At 32.2% G+C, this 21,766-nt stretch overlaps 1 protein-coding gene across 2 annotated transcripts in view; it reads left to right on the forward strand.

The window, feature by feature from the left end:
• The window catches only part of LOC126880354 (uncharacterized), a 42,932-nt gene extending 21,166 nt beyond the window's left edge, over nucleotides 1-21,766 (forward strand). The window contains exon 3 of one of the 2 annotated variants that reach the window (XM_050644166.1): nucleotides 10,052-21,766. In XM_050644166.1, the coding sequence (XP_050500123.1) occupies nucleotides 10,052-10,132 (81 nt within the window). In that variant the 3' untranslated portion in view covers nucleotides 10,133-21,766. Of the gene's footprint in view, nucleotides 1-7,110; nucleotides 7,796-10,051 lie in introns of those variants that run through there. The other variant, XM_050644167.1, reaches the window with a different exon arrangement.

The following is a 21,766-nucleotide window of genomic DNA, read 5'->3' on the forward strand; positions in this document are numbered from 1 at the left end:
TATGTGATTCCCATGATTTCCATGTGATTCCTATGGATTCCCAAGTTGATTCCCATGTATTGCCAGGTGATTACCCAAAAAATGTACAATGATTTCTAATAGTGGTTTACCCCTCGACCAAACCACAGTAAGGGCAGTTGTCTATAGCCACTTTCTTGAACCTGAAGAGATATGAGCGGAAGTCGTACAATGAGTACGTTGAAATAAATGGGTCCTCTCGCATGTCAGGATGATTACCCACGATGCTGCCACAGACAGAGTCCTGTATGCGCTTGACACGCATAACAGACTTGGTCTGTATGTACGTGTCAAAAGCCTCCGGTAGGAAGATATTTCCACCGCCACTTCAGACTGAGGCCGCGTAAATATCGATATATGGCACACACATTATCTCCCCAGCGCGGCTGCTCTCTCTGTGGCCGTGCGCAACACCAACCGCAAATGTTCACCCCCATCTCCCAGCCGTGTGAAGAGTCACTTCCAAGTACTTAACGCACTTTTTTGAAGTGAACTCCACACCGCCGCACTCGACTACAACACTTTTGCGTTTCCGTGGCCCCTTTGATTATCACGGCCTCGGTCTTTCCTCAGCGAATTGCAGACCGCGCTGACAAGGTCACATGCATTCCGTGCTTTGTACAAAAGTTCTTCCGTGTACGTACCTTGCTACTACCAGCAACACAAAGTCATCCGCGAATAAGAAAGGAGTGAAACCCTCACCTTATTCAAGACGCAAGACTTCGTCATATGCCAGGTTCCATAGCGTCGGGCTCCGGTGGCACCCCAATCGTGACTTCCACAATCACCCCTAGTCGAGGCATTGAAGGATTGAAGTGTCGATTTTTTTGCAGTAAGACGGATTTTAATGCGGATTGGTGCGTTGGATTCGTGAGAATGTCAGGAAATTTTGTGAACTAATGTAATGAATAAGAAATCTCAAATTTCATTTGTGCATAAGAAAAATGCAGTTCAAAAGTGCATTTTGAAATAGGCAATTACATATTATAAATTTTCACTTCGGTAAATTTTCTTACTCGGGGGTTTTTGGGGTCACTGAAAACGAATATGAGGTCGGCGAGAGTGTGCAAAGTACCTGGTGCCTGCAGCGGGTGTAATAAATGTCTTCCTCTGGAGTATTATGGTAATTTATCATATAATCAGTTTAAAATCGTTACTCGGGGATTTTTGGGGTAATCTATTTTCTTCGATGTAACTATAGTGATCGAAAAGGGTGGTATTTTTATTATAAATTAACATAAATTTTTATTATTTTATTTATTTATTTATATACGGTTACAACCATTTACAAAAAAAAAACAATACCTAGGTTAAAATATAAATTACATAAAATAAAGAGAACAAAAAATACAAATTATCAATATAAATAAGTTACTAATACAAATTACACAAACAATCATACCTAAGGACATTAATTAGTGTGGTCGGCGGACAAAAGCAGACAAGTCACTTTTGAGTTTATTATTATTATTTTTACAGAACGATAAGTCTTAGTCAATGTTTACTAAAACCTGACTCAGGAACTTGCTATAAGTTTGGAAAATGTCAATGTTAAGGTGATGGTTTACTAGTCTGGCAGTTCTAGAGAGGAAGTTGTTAAGACCATAGTTAGTACGGTGGATTGGGTAATGGAAACTAACTGTAGCCCTGGTTTTTTCTTAGTGGGACATGAATATTAATTTTTTGAAGAAGCTCTGGAGTTCCAGTTTTTCCATGTAGGATGTTGTAGAAAGTGATGAGATCCCTTCTCTTATGACGAGCAGTGATAGGTGCCATATTTAGGATATTAAGAATATCTGCATCACTGTAATTGCCCAAGATACCAAGTCTATATGAAATTTGCTTTAAAAATTTATGTTCAACTAACTGAAGAGCATTAGTATGCACTCCATAAAAAGGAGACCATACACAGGAGGCATACTCAAGATGGAGACGGACCAAGGCGCAGTAGAGGGTTTTTAAAGCTGTAATATTTGTGAAGTCCTGGGTGCATCTTCTAATAAAACCAAGCATCTGAAAAGCCTTATTAACAACATTCTCCAGATGATGAGAAAGCTGTAAGTTTGTATCAAGGGTGACCCCCAAGTCCTTAAAAAGGGAAGTTCTTTCGATACTATAGTGACCAATATTGTAGTCAAAGACAATAGCATTTCTGGAACGGGAAAAAGTCATAGTTTTACATTAAGTTGGATTAAGTTCCATGCCATTTCTTTTACACCACTCTAGCAAGTTATTTAAATCGTACTGTAGTTTTTCACAATCCTGTGGGGATTTAATCACACAGCTTAATTTTAGATCATCAGCAAAGAGCAAAAATAAACTGATTGCGAAGCATTCATTTATGTCGTTTATGAAAATATTAAACAAGAGTGGCCCAAGGTGAGAGCCTTGAGGCACTCCTGATGGAACTTGGATAATTTTAGAAAGAAAAGTGCCAATTTTAACAATCAGTCTACGATCAGATAAGTAGCTTTGGAACCATGACAATAAAGCCTCATCAATCCCAATCAGTTTTAACTTATGCAACAAAATATTGTGTGGCACCCTGTCGAATGTCTTGGAGAAGTCAGTGTATATCGTATCCACTTGATACCCCTTCTCCAAGGCGTCCAGCAAGAAGTCCACCTGACTAAGAAGATTTAATTCTGTAGATTTTCGTGGTCTAAACCCAAACTGTTGTTGGACTAGTAAAGGTTCAAATAGAGGGGTTAGAATGTCACATAACATACTTTCAAATACCTTGGGGATTGCACTGATTATACTGATCAGACGATAGTTTGTTACACAGGTTTTGTCCCCGGACTTAAAGATGGGCTTTAGAAAGCTCTCTTTCCAGTAGTCAGGGAAAATTCCAGTTTGGAGGGAGAGCTTGAAAATGTGGTACAGAGGTCTTGAAAGAATAAAGGAGCATTTTTTTAAGAATAAGGTAGGTAGCCCATCTGGTCCAGGCCCTTTGTTAACATCCAAAGAAGAGAGTTTACTAAAGATATCTGATATTTTAATATCAAGGTGTGTAATATGGTTATTGGATGTGGATATTTCATGAGTGGGAATATTAACATTATCATATGAGTATACTGTCGAAAAATAATCAGCAAACATGTTCGATATTTCCTCCCCAGAACAACCAGTCTTATCCAAATATGTAAGTGGATTTGGAAAAGAGCTGCTTTTCCTTTTATTGTTAACAAATGACCAAAATTTTTTTATGTTAAAGCTAATAGCTGTTTCAGTACAGTGCACATATTGAGCATAGCATTCCTGCGTCAGATTTTTGCATATTTGTCTCGACCTAGAAAACTCCTGATAGTCATCCGCTGACTGTGTTTGTTTATACCTTTTGTGCAATTTTTTCTTTTGAATAATACAATTTTTTAGTTCAACTGAGAACCATACCGGGAATTTTCTGGCCGAAAATTTCTTTAAAGGAACAAATATATCCACTGCAATAAAGATAATTTCATAAAAAATGTTTATTATTGTTTCAAGAGGCTTACCTAAAAGTAAAAAGTCCCAGTTAAATTGATTCAGAAACATTATAATATCTTGAAAATTTGCAGAGTTAAAATCTCTATAGAATCCATCAAACTCAAGACCATCTTCACCCTCTACAACACCAATATTTAACTTAATACATAGTGGTGGGTGAACAACTGGAGGAACCAAAAAATAATCTGCTTGTTTGACCTCGGTAGAGGAATCCTGTGTTAATACCAGATCCAGAAGGCTGTTGTGTGAGGTTAAGTGTGAGTTAAGTTGGAATAAGTTGTGGAAATTATATGTGTTTGACATAACTTGTACACATGACACTTCTTGAGGACGTGCACCAATTGTAGTCACTGTCGAACTAAGGCTGCCAGTTTGCCATATACCATTTGGCAAGTTGAAATCACCCATAATATGCAGGGTGATATTTTAATATATTCATGGTTAAAAAAGTTCATTATACAAAATTTATCGTAATTTATCTTTAAAATTCATTTTCTTCATCATTATCATCTTCTTCTTCATTATTGCCTTCCTCTCTCGAGTCCAATGCAATATTTGTGAAATCAGAGCCTGCACAATTTTTGCAGGCTAAATTACAAACTAACCCATGCTTCCTGCACCCTGCACCCGCATGAGTTGCCGCAGTTTGACTTACAACTACAGAATATTAAATTTAAAATGTTTGGAGGATCAGGCGGCTGTGTCATTCTAACTGGAATTAATACATTATTTTGTAATTCCCATCCCCAATCGGTTGGGTTCATGTTACTGACCTCTCCATGCAGCCAAATTTTGTGTTTGTAAATATACCCTTTTTAAATGCTGGGTAAATGCATCAACAGATGAAAGAATTTTTCCAATGACAATCTTTTTATTTTTGGCAATAGCCATTAAGTACATTTTGTATCGGTAAGTTGCAGCTAATTGGATATTACTCATTTTAAACTGCTCAGGAATATTCGGTTTCCTGAAACTTATCGGGGCATTGTACATAGCCATAAGAAATTGGCAGCCGTGGTCAATAATCTCATTAAGGGGTACAACATACAGTAAACCAAATGTGCTTGAGAGTCTGGCAAAACCTGTGGAATAGAACAAACTCAAAACTCCATAATATTCAACCCAGAATACCTGCCTTAAAAATACCAGCACTTTGTAGAAGGGACAAAGTTGTCATGAGAAGACTAAGAATTGGCATTGCCGTCTTACACATGGTTACCTGATGGGAAATCCTCCTTGGTGTCATATCTGCAACACTAGTGTCACCGTCAAACACATACTAGTTGAGTGCCAGCTATACACGAACACCCGAAGACAACATAAACTGGATGAAGACCAAACCACCACTCTTAGTGATAATAGTAACTTTAATAATGTGATAATGTTTCTCAAAGACTCTCGGTTATACTACGCCATATAAATGTTGTTTTTTATCATTTTGCTGATATTGTAATTTCTTAATTTAAATTCTTAATTTTCTCAATTTTTGTAATTTAAACATATTGTAAACCTTACTTTTGTAACCGTGTCAATGGCCTGCGTTGCTGAGACACTTAATTTAAATAAAAAAAAATATATTTTTTACACTTCTTTATAATAAATTATTTAAATAACAGAAAAACAAAATAAGAAAAAAAAAACGTGTTCTGTTTTGCTTACAGTGTAACCGTTATATTAGTGTATACAAACGTGTGAGAGAGAAAATCAATAAATCCTACATGAAATTAGTCAAGAATGTATCATTACTGCCACTAACATAATTTTAAGCGCCAAATTAAAAAAAAATGGAGATCCTGAACAAAATAATCATGTTTTTTTTTTATAATATCCTATGAAATTAGAATTTAGTCGTTGTGATATTTATTTTCAGTGACCCCAAAGACCCCCCGAGTAACAAGTTTGGGCCAATTATTTAACAAATTACCATAATAGTCCAGAGGAAGACGTTTATTACACTTGCTGCAGGCACCAGGTAGTTTGCACACTCTCGCCGACCTCATATTCATTTTCAGCGACCCCAAAAACCCCCCAGTAATGAGTTTAAGCCAATTATATGATAAATTACCACAATACTCCAGAGGAAGACGTTTATTACACCCGCTGGAGGCACCAGGTACTTTGCACACTCTCGCCGACCTCATATTCGTTTTCAGCGACCCCAAAAACCCCCGAGTAAGAAAACTTACCGAGTTGCAAATTTATAATAATTGTCTATTTCAAAATGCACTTTTGAAATGCATTTTTCTTATGCACAAATGCAATTTCAGATTTCTAATTCATTACATTAGTTCACAAAATTTCCTGACATTCTCACGAATCCAACGCACCAAACTGCATTAAAATCCGTCTTACTGCGCCAAAAATCGACAGTAAGGCCTTTTTTGTGCTTCAATGACTCGACTAACCACTCTCAACCACGATCCTCCTCTCGGATAGAGTCCGAGACCAGGTTCCTCAAAAAGGCAGTTCCTATCCCCAATCGCTCTCATCACTGTTCTCCGTTGCAGTGCATTAAAGGCGTTCCTAACGTCGAGCAGGAGCAGGGCTGGTCGCGGTCGCGAGCCTCCGTATTCAATGCTCGGTACACCTTCAACACAGGTACTTAAGACACCTTAACACTAGGTTCAGTGAACAGACTATACTCCGTCTAATATACTTACCGTTGCACGTCATCCGCGTCATAGCCCGCGACGTCACATGATACCAACACGAAATATTTAGGCGGTAGGTGTGTTTTATTTTTGAATCATTTTGTCGAGTACACCGAAATTACAGCCACTAGACATATTTTATTATATACGCGTAGAAATAATATTTGAAGATTTCTATTAATGTTAACAAAGAAATAAATACACAATAATATATTTCAATTAATTTGTATAAATGGATTATAAAGCGTTTTTATGAAGCACATTTGTTCGGAACACACTGTATCTGTAATCGAACGAAGGTGACATTTTGGCATAATTTGGTAACATTTATTTGACAGTTGCGATATTGACACTTCAGATTTGTTTTTATTCTTTACTATAAGTATTTGTTTTATTATATTTAATGTTTTTATTATTTACTTTACGTAAGATTATGACTTAATTCTTGTTTTCTATTTCTAATGATTTCATTTATTTACATTGAATATTAATTTGTTTTGTCGTATTATCCACATCTCAATAATTATGTGATCTAGTTGATTTAAAATGGATTCGGGATTTTTATACTTTGGCAACTATGTCAACTTAGATCTCTGACGTAGATAATGACGTGCAACGGTAAGTATATTAGACGGACTGTATACTATTTTTAATTGATTATAAGGTTGTATATCTGGAAGTGTTAAATCAGTGTATTATAGGGCTTTTCATCGATTGTCATTTGTTTCGAGCTTCTGTCATGTGTCGTCTAATCTTAATATATCCACTACAAACCAAAGACGTATGACGTAGATATATTAATATTAGACGACACATGACAGAAGCTCGAAACAAATGACTGTGAATGAAAAGCCCTATTGATCAATTTTATTACACTAAATTTTCTCATTTTTTATTTTTATTAAACTTTGTTATTCGTAAAGAAGAATTGAAAATTTGATTCTATTTTCAGATTTCCTTTGACGTTACTGGAGCAATAATAAATACAGAAGTTAAAAAGTCGCAGTAAACATTATGTTATATTATATTTTATTTGGAATTACGTATCTCTTTCATCAGCTAAATTTCTACAATTAACTTGAATTAACATTAATCGAACGTTGTGAGCGATATACACATGTAAATCGACTATATTATATTATTTCCGTTCTGAAGAATAATGACCAGATTATATCAGTATTAATTTGTGATATCAACCGGAATATATCAGTATTAATTTGTGATGTCAGGCTCATTCCTAATATAAAACTCGTTACAGTGCCCTACTAACGAGTGAGATAATGATGTTCCCCCTTATACAGTGCTTTAATAGAATAGCTATTATTTTTAAATTGCCATTGTTACACATCTCATGAAGGTATTTTGTATACTGTGGTTTATGAAAAGCCAGGAAAAACACATGGGCCAGGTCGAAAATATGACCCATAAATATTACAGATATTACAATAATAATAATTTACGTATTTACAAAATAATAAATATTATTATTTTTAAGTTATCAATTATCTTCAATATTTTTTTACTTTTGTGCATTTGAAAATAACTTTTCAATAATAATTTAATATATTTGTTAACATAAAGGTATTTCTTAAAAACATGTTATAAATAAATTTACAATTTTGTACTTTTTCACAAGAAAGAAATTTAAATGGTATATTAAGTAATATACGAAAAGTTTCTACGTTTTTGTTTTTTTTGCGTTATTCGGCTATAATAAACATATACTTTACATAGGAGATATTTCTTATCCCACGGTAAGGAAGACAGAGACAGAGTGATTATATGCTAGTCAATCGTATACACAAATTTCCTAGACAATAAAATCATGCTCCGCGCACCGCTCATTTGTTAATGACTTATCGCGCACATTATTCCCATTACAGCATTCAGCATCTCGATTGAGTTAAAAGAGGAAGGATTTTCACCAGATTTTTTTGCAGTCTGCTGTCTTGTAATGGTGTAAATGGGAGTACTCGGAAAGCCGCTAGGATTAGCCCAGATTTGTGTGCAGAATTCATGTGCATGTATCATTATTGGCATGAGATGAGTTTCAAATCGAATCTGGTTTAAGACAAAGCGATTCAAGTTCACGTTTATTATTCAAATTAGTTTTAGAATACGCAATTGGGCAAACATAACAAGAAATAACAAAGAGGTTCAGTGTTCATGGGGATAAAGTACTGTGGCATCCACCAGAGATGCCAAAGAACTTAGTACCCTTTTAGAAAGCGGGGCCAGGGAAATTGGTCTTGAGATAAACAAAGATAAGATCAAGTACATGATAGTTAATAAAAATTCAGTACAAAGAATTGGACAAAATATTTCGATAAATAAATACAATTTCGAAGTTGTCAATTCAAATACTTGAGAGCAGTAATAACAGCCGAAAATAGTTATGAAAAAGATGTAGCGGCTAGAATCATGTCAGGAAATAGAGCGTATTACTCGTACGGAAGTGAGACTTGGACACTGAACCAGCGTGAAACAATAGAATTATTAATCTGTGAACGGAAGATCCTCCGGACGACCTTTGAGCCTTGTAGAGACCAGCAACTCCAAGTACTCTATGGAGATGAAAACATAGTACAATAAAAGCGAATTGTACAAGACGGGCAGGACATATACTGATAGTGAATGATGTAAGATTACTATATACAACTTTCTGAGAAAGACCTGATTGGAAGACCGGGACCAAACGCGCCCAAGACTCACTTAGAGTTGTAGAGACAAGAAAGAAGAAGAAGAAGTTTTTATGTCTAGTCTAAGTACCGTAACTGCGTTACTTAGCAAAACTGTCTGTCACATCATATGTTTGCATATTAAGTGATTAATGCCTGGTTGCACCAACAGATCTTAAGCTCCAGCTTAGCACAGCTCAGCTTATAGATAGGGCCACCGTAAGTATCACCAACATTGTAATATAATTTTCGATTCTTACCTTATTATCAGTTACAGTCCGTCCAATATACTTACCGTTGCACGTCATTATCTACGTCAGAGATCTAAGTTGACATTGTTGACCAATTATAAAAATTCTTGAATTCATTTTAAATCAAATATATCACAATTTTTGCGGAAGTGGATTATACAACAAAACAAATTAATATTCAATGTAAATAAATAAAAACTTTAGAAATAGAAAACAAGAATTAAGTTATAATCTTACGTTAAAGTAAATAAAAACAGTAAATATAGTAAAACAAATACTTATATTTAGTAAAGAATAAAAACAAATATGAAGTGTCATCACCGCAACTGTCAAATAAATGTTACCAATTTATGCCAAAATGCCACCTTTGTTCGATTGCAGTTAGAGTGTAATCCGAACAAGTGTGCTTTATAAAAACGCTTTATATTCCACTTATAGAAATTATATGAAACAAGTTAGGGTACGTTTCTTCCAAGGTACATTAATAGAAATCTTCCAATATTATTTTTACGCGTATATAATGAAATACGTCTAGTGGCTGTAATTCCTGTAACTCGGCTAAATGATTCTAAAAAGGAACAGACCTACCGCCTAAATATTTCGTGTTGGTATCATGTGACGTCACGGGCTATGACGCGGATGACGTGCAACGGTAAGTATATTGGACGGACTGTATATCTATTATTATATTATAATATTCTTATTATATTTTATTATAATTATATTAATTATTTTCTTATTCTCGTCTTAAGCTTAAGATCTGTTGGTGCAACCAGGCATAAAAAAATCGAAAGTATTTTTCTTTCGAAAGTATATATTGGAAAACTCTTTATGTAAGCTTATTCTTACTGGTTCAAATTAAGATATACTATTCGGTGACATTCCATACAAAATTTTAATAATCCTGTACTTAGCGATTTCGGTTTATTGTCAATTATGTATTTAATTGTTTTAACTATTGCAGGTAGATACTGAGGAACTCAAAGATTTAAATAGCAGTGAAATTAGAGAATTGCTTCTAGATGAAATTGAATTCGTTTGCTGATCGACAACCAGAAAAGAATAAAATAACCAAATGATACAACTTGAGAGATATTATTTCGCAGGTGCTATCTACCTTTGTTATATTTTTATGTATTTTACTGATTTGTCATTTGGTTTTGGTACTACTATAGTATGCGGTTTACCGTCGCGTTTATAAACTTGTATAATTAATATAATAAATAATAATTATTCTTCTGATTTATGCGTTTTATTCACTTTGTAATTATTTTCATTATAATGTGCAAACCCTTTCGAGAAAAGATGAAAAAGATTGTTATTGTTTAGCCACACATAGGTAGGTACCTATACTGTGCCAGCAAAAAAAAATCTTTACAAAGTGAATAAAATGCACAAATCAGAAGAATTATTATTTTAATTTTACAAATTAATACTTTTGTCATATCAGTTTACTATTTTAGTTGGTAATAAGTCACTTAATTGGCTTATTTTGCACACTATAATAGATAGGGACAGGTAGACCGCATACTATAGTAGCACCTTGATTTTTTGTGACGGTGCCAATCAGCCGCCTTCTATTATTGGAGAAGTAACACAAACATGCTCTCAATATTCCAAAAGGAAGAACGGCATTAAAATTTTTAAAACTAGAATATTATTCGCTATGTTAATAAGTCAAAATGACGACCTCTCGTGGATTTCGGCGGAACTAGTTTCATGGAGCTTTTGAATGTCAAATCGTTGTCAAATTTTGAAATTTCAAATGCGCGAAAAAATATTCATTGTTTATGTTGACATGTTTAAAATTAATTGTTGGGTACTGTAAAATTATTAACATGGAATCTTCACGTTTCAATAAAAGTTGGCGTCGATGTATAAAAATGTGTAAAAAAAAGAATGTGTGTGTACTTTGTACGCACGTAAGAAGATATTCTTCTATTATATAGGTAATTTAAACGAAGTAAATATACTTAACAGGTTATTTGTGTTTTATTTAAAAATTAAACTAACTTTCTTATCTACCACTTTCAAAAATTTTTTATTAAAATAACGAAAAATAAAAAAAAAGTATGAATCGTCCAGGATTAGAACCTGCGACCTTCCGTGTGCTTCCGTTCTCTGTCCCACCGCTCTGCCAACTATGCCATCGAGCCACTTGAATTGACACGTAAGTTTCGGATATAATTACACAACACGGCGACAAACTGTAAAAATGTTATGCCTACATATTTTATTATTTTACTACAGGGAAACACAAATCCAAAAACACAAGAATTATAATAAATAATACATTTCCTAAAACCACTAATATATTCTTTTAATGACTTATTTGCACGGTTACAGATACATACATACCTATCTTGAAAGATTAGCAATGAACTACATACTGTCAGAACTACATACTGTCAGTGTGCGCAGGCGCGTGGTTCATGTACAATTTTACCCTCAATCGATTCGCCGCTAAAGAAGAATATCTTCAAAAATCTGCTGATGGAGTCACAATAATTATTATTATTATTACAATCACAATAATTGCATTCTTTTCTACTTAATAAAACGAAACAAATATTATGGATCGACGCTTGTGGTTTAGAAGAACATATTTTAAAATATAACAATAATTTTTATCCTTGCAGTGACCACTTTAAAAAAGACAATTACGTTCCTGCAAGTAAGTAATTTATATTAATGATACTTAAAAAAAATCTGAACTTTTCTTCATAGTACATGGACTAAAAATATATCATCTGTTATATTTATACTAAGATACACAGATATACATTTATACACATTGTACATACTTAATTCTATCACAATCTTTTATAAAATTATTAAATTATCAACTATATATTTTTAGCTTTGCATAGGTAGACGTTAGAAAAGTCAGTAATTCCATCGATTAATCTATCAGCATCAGTAGAATCAAAAAAATATGTTCGTCATAAATATATTCCAAACATTCTGCGTAAGAACACTTTTAATCAATGAATTTAAAACATTTAAACATAAACAATAAATATTTTCGTGACACAGTTTTGTAAGGACGTTTAAGTATTGAGTCTTATGGGATTATTTTGTTAAACTTGAATATTTTATTTTCTAGTGATAATAAACGAATACAAATTGTTAGAATTCATTAGTTATTCTTTTATAATGTCATTTATAGTTCAACAAAAATATTTTTTGTTGTTAATAAGGATTTATTGACATAATTTGCGATAGTGAGGTTATATTGGGACCGTGCATGTTCGGCAAAGCGACACCTATTTCTACGCTCTGCAACTTTATTCGCACTTTTAATTATATTGGCCAATTATATTAGTCCTGGTTACTGGATAATTGTCAAGACCATAGTCGAAAAAAATAATAAGAAGAAAAAATAAGATTCAGGTTATGTTATTAAAACGTAAGCAATTGTAGGTAGTAAATAAAATTAGTTATTAAAATGCAGTACTGCAAGCAAAACAATTAATTAAATTTACCTTTTTATAATAATTGCATATCATATCAATATTTTGGAGCAACATATAATTTTTCTTCTTCAATGACAGCAGATATTATGAAATGTACGTCAATTTGACAATTTCAATTGACAATATGAATTATTTAAGAAAGTTGTAATATTTTTCCGCTATTCGCGCACGATCGTTTCTCAATTTCCTTCCAAGTACTTGCACACCGCGAATAGGACATACCGTATCAGTACTTTTTGGAGTCAATTCGGATTTATCAGAGCTAAAAAGTGTATTTAATATGTACAAAACTTATAAAAACGTAAATAATATTATTATATCATGTGTATATTGCCACATCCTTTGTCTATATAGAAAAAGTTAACCTCACTTCATCCTTATAACAGCGTTAATTAATTTATTCTTTGATCTAACTTTTTTTGGGAATGAGGAAAACAAAAGTAATTCACATCAGTAGTTTTCCATGTATTTTTACAGTGAACAACACAACAAATAACGTGATATGGCATTTTTTTTAGAAATGTCCCATTTAAACATACAATAAAGCGTCCTTACAAAGATTCAAGCAACCTCCACCATGAGCAGGTCGGTCGATTTTGCTTTGACACTTTGTTAACGCTCGGAGCGAATAATCCGTGTATGTTAATATAATACACAGATTCTAGAACATATGACAGAAGCTCGAAACAAATGACAATCGATGAAAAGCCCTATGAAATGAAGTGATTATTTTTAGATTTTAACATTTAGAAGCAATTTTTGTGTAATGTTTACCATCACCCATTCATTATAATATTATGATGTCTGTTACCCTTCTACGCTGTTATTTTTTTGCATTCATAGTGGAACTATTCTTATGAGAGTCTCAAAAGTGCATGTTTCACATCTCTGGTGTCCAGTTGCACCAACAAATAAACGATTGATTTGGATTGCCCGTTTATTTTAAAGTATATTGTCAAAATACTAGCAAATTAAAAACAGAAATTTTAATGATTCTCCCAAAAAATATTAAATTTTAACCTTTTCGAAAGAAAAGAAAAGTGTTATCTTATTATACACTGGGGTGCAAAATTAACCGGACACCTTAAAAATGGGTCATTTTTGATGTTTCGAATTTCCTAAACCGGTTGTCCGATTTAAGTGATTTTTTAATATGTTATAGCCTTATTATTTATCAATATCGCTGTAATAATATTGTGGCTAAACAGGTAAATTTTCATTGCATACCGGATGTACCAATGAAACTATGGTTTTTTCTTAAACTTCCATCACCCTGCGGAATATTCTAGCATTTATAAAATACTTAAATTAAAACCCAACTATAGCCTTATGTTTTCTCAACATTCTGTTTTTTGATTCATTCGCTTAAGTAGGACCATAAAAAAGTTAAAAAATTTAACAACTAGCCATGTTCTTTATCAATACAGGGTGTTTCTTAATAAGTGCGACAAACTTTAAGGGGTAATTCTACATGAAAAAATAATGACAGTTTGCTTTATAAACCTATGTTTGAAAATGTTTCATTTCTGAGATAGAGGGTGTTGAAATTTTTCTTACAAACTGACGATTTATTTATTGCTTAAAAACCAGTCGAGATATGCATATGAAATTTGGTGAGTGTTAAGACGTAGTTATTGTACATTTTTTGACATACAAGTGAGAATTTAATATTCACCATTGGCGCGCATACCGGTTTTATAAGCCTTCATACATATTACCCGTATGCGCGCCAATGGTGAATATTAAATTCTTATTTGTATGTCAAAAAATGTGCAATAACTACTTCTTAAAACCCACCAAATTTCATTTGCATACCTCAACCGGTTTTAAAGCAATAAATAAATCGTCAGTTTGTAAGAAAACTTTCAACACCCCTTATCTCGGAAACGAAGCATTTGCAGACATATTGTTGATAAAGCAAAAAGTCATTATTTTTTCATGCAGAATTACTCCTTAAAGTTTGCCAATTATTCTTTAAAAACACGCTGTATTGATGAAAAACATGGCTAGTTGTTAAAGTACCTAACTTTTGTATTATCCAACATAAGCGAATGAGGCACAAAACAAAATGTTGAGAAAACATGAAGCTATAGTTGGATTTTGATTTCAGTATTTTATAAATGCTAGAATATTCTACAGGGTGATGCGAACTTTGAGAAAAAACAGTTTGATTGATACACCCGGTATACAATGAAAATTTAACTGTTTAGCAACAATACTATTACAGAGATATTGCTAAAGAATAAGGCTGTAATATATTAAAAAATCACTTAAATCGGACAACACATTTAGGAAATTCGAGACATCAAAAATGACCCATTTTTAAGGTTAATTTTGCACCCCAGTGTATTTTTGATGGTAAAAAATTTAATATTTTTCGGGAGAATCGTTAAAATTTTAGTTTTTAATGGAAAGTTTTTGACAATTATTGTATTTTAAAATAAACGGGCAATCCAAATCAAAAAATCAATCGTTTATTTGTTGGTGCAACTGGACATAGGACTTTTTATATTTAATTAAGTTAATTGAATTAATTTTAATCTTTAAACCTACATAAAATGTGACTATAATGCTAGTCTTTAATGATATATCTCTCAACACTTTTTTCTTACCAATAATAAATCTTAGTTGTCTTAAAATAGTAGGATTGTTTATAATAATAGGACTGTTTAGTTTTTGTTCCAACTAAACGATTTGCTCAATAAGAAATTCCATTTTTGAATACAACTTTGAATATATAAGATATTCTTAGAACATTGAATATATTATAAGATATTCTTAGAACATTTAAACTTTTAAGTTTACCGTATTTCTGAAGTACAAAACTGACTGATAGTAGTTAAGCAATGTGTTTTAATATATGTTCTCACATCTTTTGGCAACACACGTGGTGAAATTTTTTTTAGTGAGATATATAAATAAGTTATTAACTTTAAAGTAAATAAAATTATTCATAATTCTTTCACATAGTCACTTAATGTTATGATTGTTATTTCGACATTGTTGTTATTTCGACTTGTTGTTATTAACATTGTTGTTATTTCCCTTACACTGTCCATATTCATGAAATTTCAAATCTGCCCATACTTTGATCTAAAATTATTGAATTGTTGTCTACGTTTTACTTGTTTAGTTGAGCTTTAGCGAATTACCTCTTTTATATTCATCATTATTATTTATATCACCTTAGGCTTATTTACTCCACCCTGTTTACATTTTGAAATTGTTATTAATGTGTTCTTGGGTTTATTATTATATAATATTATTGCGTATACTATTAGTTTAATTTATTTATTTCGGAGAGTTGGTAGTTTGTTTGATAAAAAAGTTATATTACTCTCATAAGTAGCTTAATTTGCTTTGCCATTATATTAGCATCTAATTATTCTTCATTTCAAAATTGATGCCAATTGTCTTTCGCAAAAATTTTTTACAGTGAAAAGATGTTTTTCCATTGTCTCCTTCAAATTTTCTGAAAAGACTTTTGGCAATAGGATTATTATTAGTTTAAATTCAAAGCAGAATGTAATTTGCTATTATTTAAAAAGTGATTTTGATACGAAAACGGCAATTCCAAATTTTGCATTAAAGTTTCATATTCCAAATATCACAAAAAATTAGTAATCATAAAAATATTTGTGAGGAAGAAGCCATAATGCTACCTTATAATTATTTTTATTAATCCCTTAGTTTCTTCATGAATTTTGTCATTTAAAATACAATAGAACTTCGATTAACCGTAACTATTTAAGTCACACAGTGGGACAGTTACACAGTGGGACGAAATGTTGAAAACGTGGCCAAAATTCCCGTAAACAAAGTTTTTTATACAGAGGGAATGTTAGCACTATGAAATTCCGGCCATAGAAACAGCCGGCCGATTCATTTTCAAGCTGCAGAGTAGGCCCATGCAGATTTCGGTAGCAAGTCCAGTTCAGCCATGTCCAATTCAGTCAGACGCTCGAAGATTCGTCCAGCTGCATTAAGAGCATACAGTAGCGCCTCATCAAAATAACTTCGGGAGATAGTATCATACCTTTTTTCGTAAGGTCTGCGAAACTTCGGCAACAGTGGTAATCTTTGACATTATCTAAGATCAATATTTTGACAAAATTTAATCATAGGCGCGCTAAATGGAAGTAATAGAAAACAATTTTGTTATAGTAAATAAATATTTATAAAAATAAACCAAAATACATCGGCCATTATACTTAGAAATCTGACGCAGGTTTGTCAAAATTACAGTGACAATTTCTCTATGTTGCCTAATTAGTTATGAGTTATAATATGTTCGATTTCTCATTAGAAATAAAAAATTTTAGTAGGTCCAAAATGACACAAAATCTAGGCATGGGATAAAAAAGTTTATTTGAAGAAAGTGTATTGTTTTGTTCTTCTTAATGACGGTATAGGCTCGTTTTTTTAATATTGTATTTAATTACAGAGTAATTTCGACATACTAATATCATTGTTTATATTGGGACCGTGCAAGTTCGGCAAAGCGACACCTGGTTTCTACGCTCAGCAACTTTCTTCGCACTTTTAATGGACAGCCTAAGTCTGACGTCACAAATGTCACAAAATTGGGAGGAGCTTATATTGGCTCGAAACAATTTTGTTTGTAACGTTAAATCGTCATAAGAAATTTTTCATTTATGTGCTTTGTGTGGCAAAATAAGACTTCATTTAGGTATTTCGTTAAAGAAACTTGTTAATTAAGAGATTTTTATTCGTTTTTGCTCAGGTGGTTTTTATTCCTTAGTGATTGAAAATAAACATAACCTCAAAACTGTTTACGTTCTAATCATTACATTAAATTAACTCACCTGGGCAAAAACGAATAAAAATCTCTTAATTGGCACGTTTCTTTAACTAAATACCTAAATGAAAAGTCTTATTTTGTCACACAAACCACGTAAACAATAAATTAGAAATTCCTTATGAGTGTTTAACATTATAAACACAATTGTTTGGAGCCAAATATAAGCTCCTCCCAATTTTGTGACGTCAAGACTTAGGATGTCCATTATATTGGCCAATTATATTAGTCCTGGTTACTGGATAATTGTCAAGGCCATAGTCCAAAAAAATAATAAGAAGACAAAGTAAGATTCAGGTTATGCTATTAAAAAGTAAACAATTGTATGTAGTAAATAAAATTAGTTATTAAAATGCAGTACTGCAAGCAAAATACAGTATAGCCCGAAATAAACAGTACTGAAACTGAAACATAGGTTTCTCTTTCTGCACGCTGTCATGCCCAAATTAACTTGTATAGACCTGCCAAGTAATTCTTAACAATTATTAATAATTAATATTTAATAATTATAATTATTATAATTAATAATTAGTAATTAATAATTGTTAAGAATAACTTGGCAGGTCTATACAAGTTAATTTGAGTATGACAGCATGCAGAAAGAGAAACCTTTCAGTTTCAGTACTGTTTATTTCGGGCTATACTGTGCAATTAATTAAATTTACCTTTATATAATAATTGCATAGATATCATATCAATATTGTGGAGCAATATATAATTTTTCTTCTTCAATGACAGTAGATACGAAATGTACGTCAATTTGACAATTTCAATTGACAATATGAATTATTTAAAAAAGCTGCAATATTTCTCCGCTATTCGCGCACGATCGTTTCTCGTATCCCCTCCAAGTACTTGCACACCGCGAATAGTGATAGTTGGTCAGCCCAATAGAAAAATTTGTTTGATTCAAATTGAGACAGTCACCAGATGTCCTCACAATTTCTGTCAGGGTCGCAACGTCAAAATGCTTAGACATTAAGTTGGATACGATCCTATTCATAACACCCCAACTCGCATACATATTAAGAAAAATAAATACAGGGTGATCAACTTCTGTGACAAAGTCCAATATATCCGTTATTATAAAATATATGAATAAAAGTTATAGACACCTTTAATGTACACATTTTAAAATTAGTGAGAAATATACAGGGTCCTCCATAACACGGTGCCAAACCAAAGTTATGTTTTTTTAAATGAAACACCCTGTATTTTATTCAAAATCTGGTTTCTCTACATTTTTCTGATTAAAAAGATGTCACACTTGTCTAGGGTTATACTGAGTGTTTCAAAGTTATGAGCACTTTTATAAAAAAATCATACTGATTTGATCGCCCTGTATGATTCTAACAGTATAATATAAACTTATTGTTTTACTGCTGTTGACTGTCAATATTAAAGTAGTTTTGCAACAACGTACAATTTTTTATCACTACACAAATTGTATACAAGGTAAGCAAATAAAAGATTTTCTTCATATTTTTAAATGGAACACCCTGTATTTTATATTACCATCGAAAAGTTCTTTCATTATACGTGCATATATTTTAAATATTCCCTATACCTAAAGTTATTAGTTTTCGAGATATTTTAGTTTTATTGTTGATAACTCATAGCTACGTTTATTACAGTAAATTAATTACCCTTAATATTAGAAACCTCCAATGAGTTTGTTAATGATAATTAAAATTAGACTGCATTTCATTTTTTCTCCAAGTTTATGGTAAATTCTATACAATAACGACAATTTTATATTTACTAACAAAATCATATTAATTTTCTGCGAAGAAATGGGAACTATAAATTGCTGCAAGTTCTTGTTTAAGGTGGCTTTGAAATAATTGACACAAGAACTGTCAGATGTAAGATTTTAATTATTTGTACGTTTTTATTTTTGTTACTGATTATAATTATTTGCCATATTGTTATAATTGTTACCTAACAATGAATTTTAGTCGTGAAAAAATGACAGACATGATATAGATTTTATGAGAGTGTTTCAAAAACTCATTAGTTGTCACAAGAATTTATAAGGAACGGTATCCACAGCGTCAACAACCAAATAAGAGAGCATTTGACAACTTATTAGACAGGTTTAATCGTACTGGTTCTGTTTATGAAGCAAAGGAAAAAACAAAAATTATTATTACGGATGAAAATGAATTAAATGTTTTACTGCCTGTTACGGAAAATCCTCATACAAGTATTCAAAATATTACAAGAGAGCAAGATATAAGTTATGGATCTATCCAAAACATCCTCAAGAAAAACAACATGCACCCATATCATATACAATTACAGCAGGAACTTGTTGGGGATGATTTCGAACGAAGAGTACAATTTTGTCAATGTTCACAACAACAAATAGTTATACAGAGAGATTTTTTGAGTTTGTTTTTTTTTGGAGACGAGGCAACATTCCACAAAAATTGTAGTGTAAACAGACACAATTTATAGTCAAACGAGATGGTCCTTAAATGTTTGGGGTGGAATCATTACGTTATAGGCAATTACGTTATAGGTCCTTTTTTCTTTGAGGAATCGGTAAATGGTGAGGTGTATTTAAATTTTCTAGTGAATCATTTACCTATTCTACTTGAAAATGTACCATTAAACATCCGCCAACATATGTGGTACCTTCACGACGGAGCTCCTGCTCACCACAACGCACTTGTCAACGGTGAACTCGATGAACTATTTCCTGAAAGATGTATAGGAAGAGATGGGCCAGTTCACTGGCCACCCAGATCACCAGAATTAAACGAAGTTAATTTTTTTGGGTTATATTAAAGACGTAGTGTATCCAACAATAGTTGACGATATGAAAATAAGGATTCAAAACGCGTTAAAAAGTGTTACACAACAAATGCTTACAAACATCAGTAGGTCTTTCGAAACTCGTCTCCAGGCTTGTGTAGACGTTATGGGAGGTCATTTTGAACACCTTTTATAACATAAGAAGTACGTTGAACATTTTTTTTTATTTAATTTAGTTTTTTTTAATAAATTAAAGTATTGTTATTAATAACTAAGTAATACATGTTGTTATCAACAATAAAACTAAAATATCTCGAAAACTAATAACTTTAGGTATAGGGAATATTTAAAAAATATGTAAGTATAGTGATAGAACTTTTCGATAATAATATAAAATACAGGGTGTTCCATTCAAAATTATGAAGAAAATATTGTATTTACATTTTGACTTACCCTGTATACAATTTGTGTAGATATAAAAAATTGTACATTGTTGCAAAACTACTTTAATATTGAAAGTCAAAAGCATTAAAAAAATAAGTTTATATTAATCCGTTAGAAACATACAGGGCGATCAAATCAGTATGATTTTTTAATAAAAGCGCTCATAACTTTGAAACACTCAGTATAACCCTAGACAAGTGATATATATTTTTAATCAGAAAAATGTAGAGAAACCAGATTTCGAATAAAATACAGGGTGTTCTATTTAAAAAAACATAACTTTGGTTTGGCACCGTGTTATGGAGGACCCTGTATATTTCTCACTAATTTTAAAATGTGTACATTAAAGGTGTCTATAACTTTTATTAACAACTTTTTTTCATATATTGTTTAATAACAGATATATTGGACTTTGTCACAGAAGTTGATCACCCTGTATATATGGAAGAATATATATTTAGAAGAACCCTCCAATCTATCACTTATTAGTATTCGTGTCCGAAATTTTGTAATCGCTAAACGTAACCTGCCATGATTAACATATTTACGTTGTCCGACTAAAGAAACTTGTAAATTTGTCGGGCAAGATATCGACAATCTTTAGTAATTAATTTTTATTCATACGTTTCATTGAAAATTAAGAATTTTGTAATAACAAAACTGTACCGCGCTAGAGTGACATCTTCGGGTGACGAACTTGACGATCGCGCCGCGCCCTCTTTTTTATCCGACAAAAATAATTTATTTTATTCTAACGCATAATCTTTTGATTAAAATTAAAAATTATACAACCGCGCTAGAGCTACAGGTTTAGGCGTGGGGCGTGCTGGATCGCGTCAAACCTACATTCTGAAATTTTTCAGAAAGTGGTAGGCTCTCTCGAACGAAGCAATTAAAACCATTTTTAAGACTTTTGTAATCATTTTTGAAAAAGGACGTACTGTGGACTACGAGTTCCATCCTCTTCGATAGGCAGCGAATGGGTTAAGAGGCTAACTGAGAACTGTCTGTTCAAATATATGTTTACAGGAATGTGAGCCAAATATTTCCAGTATTGTAGAAATAGTAATATATTATGTTCCTTTTGTTGTATATGTTTAATTTTAATTAAATACTAGTAATATTATGTTCCTTTTGTTAGATATGTTTAATATAAATAAATAAAAATGTTTTGATTTCA

This window comes from Diabrotica virgifera, chromosome 2 (assembly GCF_917563875.1).
Source record: "Diabrotica virgifera virgifera chromosome 2, PGI_DIABVI_V3a".
In the NCBI taxonomy this organism is placed as follows: Eukaryota; Metazoa; Arthropoda; class Insecta; order Coleoptera; family Chrysomelidae; genus Diabrotica; species Diabrotica virgifera.